We start from the raw sequence: 12483 nt of genomic DNA on the forward strand, positions 1-12483 counted from the left end.
CCTACACCTCCCCCCCTCCCCCTCACCTCTGTTCTAGGCACCAAACAAACCTTCCACATCAGACAAGGGTTCATCTACACATTTGTCAACATGGTCTATTGCATCCACTGCTCCTGCTGTGGCTGCCTCTACATCGGTGAGAGCAAGCAGGGGCTCGGAGACCGTTCTGGAGAGCACCTGTGCTCTGTTCACGACCGATGACAACACCTGCCGGTTGCGAACCACTTCAACTCCCCCGGGTCCATCCTGGGCCTCCACCAGTGTCACAATGATGCCACCTGCAAACTGGAGGAGCAGCACCTCATATTCTGCTTTGGGAACCTACGGCCCAGTGGCCTAAGTGTGGATTTTACCAATCTCCCCACCTTATCCCATGACCCCTCCCTCTCATCCCCGCTTCCTTGCCTGACACAACCTGTCCATCTTCTCTCACACCTAACTGCCCCTCCCACCTCACCCACCAATCCCCACTATTTCCTACTTGCATCCACTGATCACCACCCTACCTCCCCTTCCCGAGTCCTACCCCTCCCCTATCTCTTTATTTCTGAGCTCCCTTCCCCATCCCCATCTGAAGAAGAGTCCCAACCCGAAATGTCAACTTTTCTGTTTCTCTGATGCTGTCTGGACTGCTGTGTTCCTCCAGGTCTGCACTGTGATATCGCTAAGTCAGTTAGATGATTGCTTTGCACATATTGTTTACATTTTTAAATTAGCTACTGAAATAGGAATGTGCTGTTTGGTTCGATTTATCTAAAGCCTGTCTGCCAAGTTCATGTCACCTGAAACCGGTTCTTGATCTTGATTTGCCACCTGACTGTTTTATATTACTTAAGTGCTTTATATTTTATAGTGAATGACAATGTAAACTGTTTTTGAAACATGTAAAATGCAGTGTTGTTGTTTATCATCCTCATTATTAAATTCTTTATTGTTACAGATAAATATTGTTTTTATCCCTGATACAGGAGCCCAGCAGCGCCTTTTGCTGGTTACGGTATTCGCACTTAGCGTGCGTTACCAGCCAGTGGATGTCTCTTTGGCAATCTCTAGCGGTTTGTTGAATGTACTATCCCAGTTGTGTGGCGCTGACACAATGCTGGGACAGCCACTGCAATTGATACATAAACCAGGTGTTTCACAACTAAGCACAGCTTTGAAGGTTGCAAGCACTAGATTGCTTCAGATTCTAGCCATCACCACAGGGTAAGCAAGTGTTTAAATTTTCTGTTGCTGAAGTAGTGAGTGTATTGATCAATGCAGATGTGAATGCTGCTTGGCCTGCTGTGTTCATCCAGCTCTACACTTTGTTTATCTCGGATTCTCCAGCATCTGCAGTTCCTTTTATCTCTGAACTGCCGTCAGTTGGCTCGCTTTTAAAACCACAGCATTCCTCATGAAATTCTTTCAATTTGTAAAACAGAAACAAAGAACAATACAGCACAAGAACAGGCCCTTCAGCCCTCCAAGCCTGTACTGACACATTTTCCTTTCCTTACTAAAACGGGCTTCACTTACAGGATCGATATCCTGCTATTCCCTTCCTATTCATGTATTCGTCCGGGTGCTGCTTGAATAGTGCTATTGTGTCTGCATCCACCATTTGCTCAGCAGCACATTGCAAGTACTCTGTGACCTTTGTGGAAAAACTTACCTTGCACATCTCTTTTAGCCATCACCTCTTCCACCTTGAATCTGTATCCCTTAGTAATTGACTCCCCCACCCTGGGGAAAAAGCCTCGTTCTTCCCACTTGATCCATGCCATTCACAATCTTGTAAACTTTATCAGGTTGCCCCTTAACCTGCTGCATTCCAGTGAAAACTTTCTTCACAGGCAACATCCTGGTAAACTTTTCTGCGCCCTCACCCCATATCCTCCTCATAGCATTGTGACCAGAACTGTACACAGTTGTCCAAGTTGGCCTAAGTTAAATTCAATAAAGCTACAGTATAATTTGTCTATCCTTGCATTCAGTGCCCCTTCTAATAAAGGCAAACATGCCAAAGGCTTCTCTGTCTGCACGCCCAGATCACTGTGTGTATGAATACTCTTAAGTGTTCTGCCATTCATTGTGTAATTTCCACCTGGACTTGATCTTCCGAAATGCATCACCTCGTGTTTTTCTGGATTAAACTCCATCTGCCATTTTTCTGCCCATGCCTTCAACTGATCCAAATCCTGCTGTATCCCTCTGACAATCCTTCTCACTATCTGCAACTCTTCCAATTTTTGTATTGTCTGCAAATTTGACAAGCCACGTTTTCCTCCAAAGTGTTCATAACCATGAACAGCAGAGGCCCCAGGACAGATCCTTGTGGAAAACCAATAGTCACAACCCTCCATTCTGAAAAGCATCTTACCACCGCTGCTCTGTCTCCTATGACAAAGCAGTCCTGTATTCATTTTGCCAGCTAACCCCAGTAACGTGTGACTTCACTTTTTTTGTACCAATCTGCCATGAGGGACTTTGTCTCCATGGACTTCAGTAAAAGTTTTGACAATGTAAACCGCTTTTCCTTCATCAATCATGTTTGTTATTTCCTCAATAAAACTTTATCAATTTACTGAAGCACCATGTCCTCAGCACAAAACTGTGCTGTCCGTTGCTAATAAGTCTATCCTCTTCTAAATGCGTATATATCTTGTCCCTGAGAATCGTTTCTAGTAATTTCCGTACCACCAACGTGAGGCTCACAGACCTGTCATATCCTGGATTATCTGTGCTACCCTTCTTAAACAAAGAGACAACATTGGTTATTCTCCAGTCCTCTGGAACCTCACCTGTGGCCAAAGAGGATACGAAGATGTCTGTCCAGAAATTTGTTGTCTTGCCTCCCTCAATATTCAGGGATAGATCCCATCAAGACCTAGGGACCTAGCTACCACCTTTGTAAGATGCATAGCACCTCTTTCTTTCTTAATAGCAACTTGTCTTAGCAATTTGACACTCCCTTCCCTGACATCACCTTCCACCAATTTCTTCTTTGTTGAATATCAACTCAGAAGTATTTATTTAGGACCTCACCTACCTCTGCTGGCTCCATATACAGGTTCCCTCCATGGAACTATAGAACCCCTACTGTGTGGAAACAGGCCATTCCACTGAACATGTCCACACCCACCAAGCCTCTAAAGAGCATTCCACCCAAACCCATCCACCTAACATATCCCTGCATTTCTCATTGGCTTACCCGCCTAACCTGCACATCCCTGAACATTAGAGGCAAGTTAATATGGCTAATCCACCTAACCTGCACATCTTTGGTCTGTGGGAGGAACAGTCTCCACACAGACAGTCGCCTGAGAGTGGAATCGAACCTGGGCCCCTGGCACCTTGAAGCAGCAATGCTAACCACTGAGCCACTGCTGCCCTTGTCCATGAATGGACCAATCCTTTCTCTGGCTGCCCTCTTACTTTTTATATATGCATTAAAAAGCCTTGAGCTTCTCCTGAATCCTGTTTTCTAACAACTTTTCATGACTCCTTTCCATTCTTCTAATTACTTGTTCTTTGCTACATTCCTTTTTTTAAACTCCAAGTGTTTTGTTGTCCTATGCTCCTAGATGTCACCATATGCTTCCTTTTTCTTTTTGACAAGGGCATAATATCCTTGGTCATCCAAGGTTCACGTAACTTGCCGCACCTGTCCTTCATTCCCACAGGAACATGCTGCTCCTGAATGGTTATCAACTACCATTTAAAATACTCCCATGTGCCCAACATGGATTTATCCTCAAAAAGCTGCCTCCAATCAGCATTGTCCAGTTCTTTCCTGATAATGTTGTTCACCTTTCTCCAGTTTAACACCTTCACCGAGGACTATCCAAGAGTATCCTAAAACTCATGATATTATGGTAGCTACTCCCAAAATGGTTCCCCACTGAAACTTCACTCACCTAGCCGAGCTCATTTCCCAACACCGTGTCCTGCCCCTACACCTCCCCCTTCACCTCCATCCAAGGCCCAAAGCAAACTTGTCATATCTGACAGGAGTTCACCTGTACATCTCCAACCTGGTCTACTGTATCTGTTGGTCCCAATGTGGCCTCCTGTACATCGGTGAGACCAAGCGCAGACTCTGGGACCATTTCGTGGAGCGTACGCTGTATGCGACAAATGATAATCCCTTCTGGTCGCCAACCATTTTATCTCTCCCTCCCATGCTCTTGATGACATGTCCATCCTGGGCCGCCTCCATTGCCACAGTGACACCACACACAAACTGGGAGTGCAACATCTCACACTCCGCCTGGGAGCCAACAACCTTATGGCCTTAAAATAGAACTGACCAGTTTTAAAATCACCCCATCCCCGGTCTCATCCCACGTCCAAACCTCCCACTCATCCCTGTCTCCTTGACTTGACACAGCCTGTTAATCGTTTTCCCCATCTACCCTGCTGACCAATCCCCACTGCCTCCTACTGCATCCAACCTAACACAACCCCACCTACCTTTCCTCAGCCCCACCTCCCCTCTCTATTTAATTCCCAGCTCCCTTCTCCCTCCCTTTTTCTGAAGAAGGGTCCTGACCCAAAACGTCAACTTGCCTGCTCTTCTGCATCTTAGCTTGCTGTGTTCCTCCAGCTCCACACTGTGTTGCTGCTATATCCCCTTACATGTTTAATCTATTTACATACCGTGTCAAGAAACCCTCCTGAATGGTCCTTAAAATTCTGCCCTATCCAAGCCCCTATTAAAAAGTGAGTCCCAGTCAATCTAGGGGAAGTTAAAATTACCCACCACAACAATCCTGCTGTTTTCACATCTTTCCAAAATCTGTCACTGGCTGTTCAGAGGCCTGGAGTGTACTCATAGCATTGTGATTTCACCTTTCCTTTGCCTGAGTTCTATCCATATTGCCTCACTTTGAATACACCTTGAGATATTCCTTTACCAATAATGCAACTTCCCACCCTTCTTACATCCTTTTCTATCACACCTGAAACATCTTAATCCTGGGAAATTCAGCTGCCAGTTTTGTGTCTTTCAGCCAAGTCTCCATAATCAGAATAATGTCATAGTTCCAAGTACTAACCAAAATTCTTAAGTTCATCTGCCTTGCCTATTATTCTTCTCACATTGAAACACTTGCATTTTAGACCACCTACCCTGTTCCCACCTGTTTTTGTTCTTCACCATGTACGCCTTGGTTTCTCCCTCCCCCTCAATTTCTGCATCGCCTGCCCTACTCCTCTGGTTTCCATCCCCTGCCACACTAGTTTATATGCTCCCGAACAACTCTACAAAGTACCCCTCCGCAAGGACATAAGTGCCGGTTCTGGTCCTGTCCAAGGTATAACCTGTCCTGTATAACCCGGTTTGTCCCATCTTGCCCCCCCACCCCCAGCCAAAAACTGGTCACAATGCCCCATGAATCTGAAACCCTGTGCTTTGCACCAGCTTTTCAGCTCATTTGTCTATATCCTGCAGTTTCTACTCTTTCAAACTAACTTTCAAATGTTTGAAGCTTGCTTTTGGGCATTTAGAATCGTAGCCGTACCACAATTGAACAGACCCTTCGGCCCTCCATATCTATAAGGATCAAAAAACACCAAAGTACATTAATCCAATTACCTGTACTTTGTATGTAACAGGATACCCTAGCACTTTGAGTACTTATTCAGCTGCTTCTTAAGTGTTAGAAGAGTACCTGCTTCCTCCATCCTGTCAGGCAGCTGTTCCATATTTCCATCACACGCTGGGTGAAATTTTCTTTCTCTTTGATGTCCTGCAAAATACTTCCTCCTCACCCTAAACGTATGCTGTCTAGTCTTAAACACGCCTGCCAAGGGGAAACAAATTGCATGATCTACTTTGTCTGTGCTTTTCAAAATTTTGTGTATCTTAATAAGATCCCACGTCAACCTCCTCTGCTCCAGGGAAACCCAGTCTACCCTAGCTCTCTAACACCCTCTCCAGCGCACCCTTGCGTGCACCCCGCACTTGCTCCCTCTTTCATGTGCACTTTCATGTGCACTAACAACTTGCCTTTTGCTCATCCCAACCCACCTCTTCCTCAATATAAATATCCTTTGTTGATGTTGTCAGATCTGTTGAGCTTCGCCAGTGATTTCAGTTTTTGCTATTTTATCTTCGTGTTTTCTATAATTTTATCACTCCAGATTAGGTCTTTGTGATTTATCTGCAGAAACAAAATCTCCAGGTCACACTTTTTTACATTTCGTACAGAATTCTTGTGTTGCGTTTCTGGCTTTAAGCCAGAAAGCTCAGATTAAAATCGCACTTGCTCTTGACATGTGTAATAACAACATTGCCACTCGTGGGAACAGGAGAATGTTATCTTAAGAAGATACAGTGAAACTGAGCTTTTATTGACAAAAGGGGTCCATGACTTGAGAAAGTGTCGAGAGAGTGCAAAATGATCTTTGAGCAAGCAAGAGCAAATGATAAAATTAGCTTAAAGTTGAGAGAAAGTGCAACACCCTTGCAAGGTTCTCATCTTTAAGTTGTTTACCAAGCCTTGTGTGAAAATTCTGTGGCATTGATCACATCCCTTACTCTATGGATGTTTTTAGAATAACACCAGCAAATGTGATATCAATATTTTCTTTCAAAAATTAAACAAATCCGATGGTGGCTCAGCAGTTAACACTGTAGCCTCACAGTGCCAGGGACCCGGGTTCGATTCCAGCCTCGGGTGGCTGTCTGTGTGGAGTTTGCACGTTCTCCCCGTGTCTGCGTGGGTTTCCTCATCCTCTGGTTTCTTCCCACGGTCCAGGGATGTGCAGGCTAGGTGGATTGGCCATGCTAAATTGCCCGTAGTGTTCCGAGGTGTGTGGATTATAGGGGTTGGGTCTGGGTGGGACGCTTCAAGGGCGGTGTGGACTTGTTGGGCCAAAGGGCCTGTTTCCATACTGTAGGTAATCTAATCTAATCTACTTTGAACAGGTCGAATAGGTAAAATAGGATTAATAAAAGTAAAAATTATATCCTGATTTGTCATAAAATACAAATTCAGTGGTGCTACCTGCTATCCATTACTCTGTTCAAATGGATTTTCTTCAAACTCTGAAAACTCAGCAGTGAATAGGTATTAAACTCACTTCTGATTATATGTAAATTATTGCACTGAACAATGCTGTTACCAATTTAAGGTTACACATCATCATCTTCAGCAATTCAGATATCAATACTTTTATGTATATTTTATTCTTATTCCATAGAACATATGCAGACAAGCTGAGCCCTAAGGTGGTTCAGTCTCTCTTAGACCTGCTCTGCAGTCAGCTGAAAAGCTTACTATCTCAGGCTGGAGTGCAGCTAGCCCCTTTGCATGGGGACGGAGAAAACAAATTAGCTGAGATCGGTGAGACTGAGGATACCAAAGATCTGAAAGGTATTGGAACAATAATTGAAAAAGATAGTTTGTGTCTGTTTTAAAATTGTGGGTATGTTGGTAGCTGCAGGATTTGCACCTCTGGTTTAAGCATGAGAAACTCTAAAACAAAAGTATGCCCAAGCTTCAACACTGGAATTAGACATAATTTTTTTTTTGTGATTTTTCTACTCCAGTGGGGCTTTAAGACATTGTCGTTAAATCAGCTAAGATTTTGATTTTCACCACGTCAGCTAACTCTTATTTATTTAAGATTATATCAGGAAAATGTAAAACTTGAAGTATGGATAGTGCATAAAAGGTACAAATTCCCAGTTACAAGTAATTGACTGTAGGATTGCAGTCTACCACCCACTTCTTCTCAGAACTGATAGGTACAGAAGGGTTCTTGCTTGTGAGTAAGCGTAAAGAAAATTGCTGAGGTGGAGCTTTTTCAGATTCCTTGAAACAAGTAAAATAGTTTTGATACTGTGCATTCTGGGTAAACTTTGCATCTGTAGTGTTTAATTTCTCTTCTCTTCAGTCCCAACACAAATGGCTTGTGACTGTGTGCTAGCAATGTTTACAAATGTGATGCAGATGTTTCAGATATATTCTAATAAATTTTCAACATTCAACTTTGTAATGTTCAAGTTTAGGGGAATATTAATTAATGTAATTAAATTAATTCATAAAAAATGAGACACTGTATTTTGCTCAGAATGCCGAGATTACCAATAATCCTCCACTAGAGTTATTTTTTTGCTCCGTTCCCCCACATCAAATAAATCTGATTTCCATACCAGGAATGTGCCCCAGTAATTTCTTGATATTCGGTTATGTGACTGAAATCTTTTTGTGCTGTTTTTCTCCTACAGCTATTCTACGAAAACAACATGCAGCAGATCTGCAGCTGGGGGATTTTCTTGTTTTCTTACGGAGAGTTGTTTCCTCAAAAGCTATTCAGTCAAAAATGGCATCGCCTAAATGGACCGAAGTGCTGCTTAATATTGCTGCACAAAAATATTTTTCCGGTAAGGAACTTCTCTTGAAAAAGTATTAAGAATTAATTAATTCTTAACACTAACATATCTCCCATGTATGTGAGTAATCTGTGGTTTGGTAGCGTGGTTGTGACATTTACACGCTAGCACATCACTATTCTCTGAGAATACAGGTAATCGTAACTGCTTTATCAAATGAAGATTCATAAATGGCATGTAAATTTTAATCTGCAGTTCAAATTCCTTAAATGCCTTTCTTTTAAAAGGAACTGTAAGTTGGCTGATACAGAATTATGGGAGAAATATTCAATATATTGCAATATATGGTACTGTAATGGGAGCTATCTCTTAGGCTAGGAAGTCTAATTGCATCAAAATAAACACATGAATGCTGAGTTTAATTGCTGTTTGCTGAGGGCATTTTAAGATTGGAAAATCAGTTTCGTATTGGGATACGTAAACATTTCAAGATAGTTCTGTAACTTTCAGCGAAACATCGGGCATGTCGCACTAGGTATATTGATATACTTGACACAGTGATTTGATAAAATCTGTATGTAGAAGTATCAATGTCACAAAATCATTTCCTGTTTCCAAAGAAAAATATCTTGAGTCGTTATTATTTTACCGTCATTTATAATGAGTATATTTTCCTATGTCAGCCTGAGTTTTGAGTATAAAGCCACATGTAGATTATGTACTGATGCAATATATGCATAACACTGCATTCAGAAAGATGGTAATGGCCACAAACTAGAAGCCAATCTAAGTTTTAAATGTTTTTATTGTCAACCATTCTGCCTCAATGTAGTGGTTGTTTTTATTTGAAAAGGAACTGTGCTTTTTTTTCATTTCCTCTGAAAAATAGTTTTGGTTACTTCCTGAAAGCCAGTCATGGAGTAACAAAACAAGGCCCTTAGGCTGAGTGAATCTGCACTGGTCAAAAACAGCTACCTAACTATCCTAATCCAAATATTCACCACCTGAATAATAACAGCAACTTTAAATTGCACCTTTATTACAACAAACCATTCCAAGGTAGTTTACAAAAATCTTGTAAAATAACTCCAAACTGTGTATGGAGATATTAGGTGCAGATTTTTGCATGAAAAGAGAGGCCTCAATGGTGGTAAAAATGGTGCAAAGTAGCATGAAAACATTGCCCTGAACTCAGTACTTCCCATTTTCGCAGAGAAGGGGATAGAGTTGGCTTGGATTTGTGTGTGTGCCATTTACAGAAGCAACTGGCAATTTACTTTTCAGCTGCCTTTGCTCCTGTATATTTAGATGAAGTAGATGTCTGAATCATGAAATGTGCAGATTAGATCATGTAAGATCACTTCTGAACTTTGGATTTATTTGGGTAGCAAAGGTAATCTTCTGGAGAAATAAGATGTCCCTTTACAAAAACAAATTTTCCGGAAAAGCTTAGCAGGTCTGGCAGGAAGGAAAAACAAAGTTAACATTTCGGGTCCAGTGGCCCTTCGTCAGAACAGAAAGTTGCCATTTTGGAGAGGTAAGGCACTCTTGCTGAGAGGTCAGATGCCTTTTTAGGATTGTCAAAACTGTTATTGTTGTGCATTTCATGTTTACTAGTTATGCTTGTGTAGTTGCATAATGTTGAGATCTGAGACTTGAAGTTAGGAAGTGAACTTTGAACAGCTGCTTGTTTTAAAGGAGGACAGAACCAAGGTAGATTTTACTCATCAAGAACTAGCCTGGAAAGTAATGAAACTTAATGATTGATCTAAGAAGACTGTAGAAAAATCAGCACTGATTGATTGTTACGCTCAGAGTTTGCAGCTGGTTGGATGTTAATTTAGTGTTAACAAGCTAGTCAGAGGGAATGTTGATTATGAAGGAATTAAAGGGAGGGAACTGAGTTTTGACATTCGCAAAGTGATTTTTGGGAAGCTTCTGGCCTGGTTACCCTGTTTCCTCTCTAGTTTTTTTACTCCAGTTGTCAAATTGCTGAAGGTACTGAGAAAAGAATCCTATTCAGAAAGAAATAAGTAAATATTTTTGGAAGTCTGTTGAAATTGATTGCATTCACCAGTAACTTCAAAAATCAAGCAAAATGTTCTGTTCTGCATGTTCAAGGATTTCATGAAGACCTGGTATCCATTGTTTGAAAGCGTTTTGTTGAACTGGCAAGTTAGCTGAGTTGGCAAGATGACTGCAGAGTGACACCAACGGTATAAGTTCATTTCCTGTACCGGCTGAGGTCACCATGAAGGTCACACCTCTTCCTCCCCCCACACCACCCCCCGGCCCCCGCATGAGGCGGGGTATCCATTATTTGAAAGTATTTTATTGAACTGTTCAATCGATAGGTGTGTATGATTTTAGATCTTTGTTGACTATGAATTCAATTGTTTGTTGCACTAGCTGTTTGGCTTCATTAAAGTACAGGAATTTTAGTGTGATAATTTTTTTTAAGAATGAATGTTTTTCACAACATAGCACAGTCTCAAAGAAACATGGAAGACAGAAGAGGCCTTTTGGCCCATCAAGCCTGTACCACCAAAATACTTAAAAAAAACGCTAAAGGATGCAGATTCTGCGAACCAGAAACAAAATTGAAATTTGGAGTTTTCCCAGCAATTTCCAATTTTGCTACATCAATCTACGCAGTTTCACTTTATAGAACAAGGCTGTATCCTTGAATATTGTGATGCTTGGAAATGCTCATCAAGTACTACTTAAAGGTTGTGAGGTAATATCCCTCAACTACCCTCCCAGGCAGTGCGCTCCAGACCCCCATCACTCTGTGTGGAAGCATTTTCACATTTAAACCTCCACTTTTAAAATTATGTTCCCTTGTCAATGATCCTTTCGGTCTTTCTGGGACACCTGTTTTACAACTCTGTTAGCTCTCCTTCAACCTTTTTTGTGCCACAGAAAACACTCTTAGCTTATTCAGCCTCTCTTCTGAAGTCCTCCGTTCTAGGCAACATCCTGGTAAATCTCCTCTGCAACCACTTCCGTCCATTAACATTCTTCCAGTGGTGTGGACAGTAGAACTGCACAAGGTTCTCCAGCTGTGATCTTATTAAACTTCTGTACAACACCAACATAACCTCCTACTGTTATAATCTATGCCACAACAGACAAAAGCAGGTGCCCCATATGCGTTCTTCACTAACCTATAAACCTGCCTTGCCATCTGAAGGATTTGTGGTCAAATACTCAAGATCCCTCTGTACTTGTTTTGAGCTTTCAACTGTCCTGCCGTTCATTGAGTTCTTGCTTGATGTGTTCCTTTTTCCAAAGTATATCACCTCATGATTATCAGGGTTAAATTCCAATTAACTAATCTGTTTATATATTACTGTAACTTAAGACTGCGTTCCTCACTGTCAACCTTTCTGCCAAGCTTCTGCAAACTAACTTAGAATCATAAAATCCTCACGTTATCGAAAGAGCCATTCGGCCCATTGAAATGGCATTGACTTTCCGAACAGCATCCAATCCAGGCCCAGCCCTCCACGCTGTCTCTGTAACCATGCATTTACCGTGGTTAATCCACGGAGCTGGCACATTTCTTGGACACGATGGGCAATTTAGCATGGCCAAATCGCCTAACCTTCACATCTTTGGACTTGGAAGAAAACCAAAGCACCTGGTGGAAACATACACAGACACAGGGAAAGCTCCACACAGTCACCCAAAACTGGATTTGAACCGGCATCCCAGGCACTGTGAGGCTGCAGTGCTAGCCACTGAGCCACCATGCCACCTTGTCACTTACTTAACCACGCCACCCCCCCCCACCTCAAATGTTCTCATCTACATTCTACCACCACCCTCTTCAGTTGCTACTCAGCCAGTTTTGAAGCTAACTTGCCAAGTTACCCGAGATCCCATCTGTTTTTGCTTTTATCCGTCTCTCCTGTAGGACCTTGTAAAAGTTTTGCTGAAATGAATATGAACTTCACCAACAGTACTGTCCTCATTTACACACTTGGTCACGTCATAAAAAATTTCAGCCAGCTTTGTTAAGCACGACCACCGTCTGACAAAGTCATTCTAACTATCCCTGATCAAGCCTTATTTTTCTCAACAGATTAATTCTGTTCTTTAGAATTTTCTCCAAAGATTTCATTTCCATGGTGTGAGATTTAAGTGCTCCCTGGTTT

At 42.0% G+C, this 12483-nt stretch overlaps 1 protein-coding gene across 1 annotated transcript in view; it reads left to right on the forward strand.

Moving 5' to 3' along the window:
• herc1 (HECT and RLD domain containing E3 ubiquitin protein ligase family member 1) overlaps nucleotides 1-12483 on the forward strand; it is a 339275-nt gene that overhangs the window by 118607 nt on the left and 208185 nt on the right. Inside the window, exons 29-31 of the mRNA XM_059640184.1 lie at nucleotides 969-1206; nucleotides 7189-7361; nucleotides 8219-8374. Coding sequence (XP_059496167.1) covers nucleotides 969-1206; nucleotides 7189-7361; nucleotides 8219-8374 — 567 coding nt within the window. The remainder of the gene's footprint in view (nucleotides 1-968; nucleotides 1207-7188; nucleotides 7362-8218; nucleotides 8375-12483) is intronic.

The sequence above is a fragment of the Stegostoma tigrinum genome, chromosome 36 (genome assembly GCF_030684315.1).
Source record: "Stegostoma tigrinum isolate sSteTig4 chromosome 36, sSteTig4.hap1, whole genome shotgun sequence".
NCBI lineage: Eukaryota > Metazoa > Chordata > Chondrichthyes > Orectolobiformes > Stegostomatidae > Stegostoma > Stegostoma tigrinum.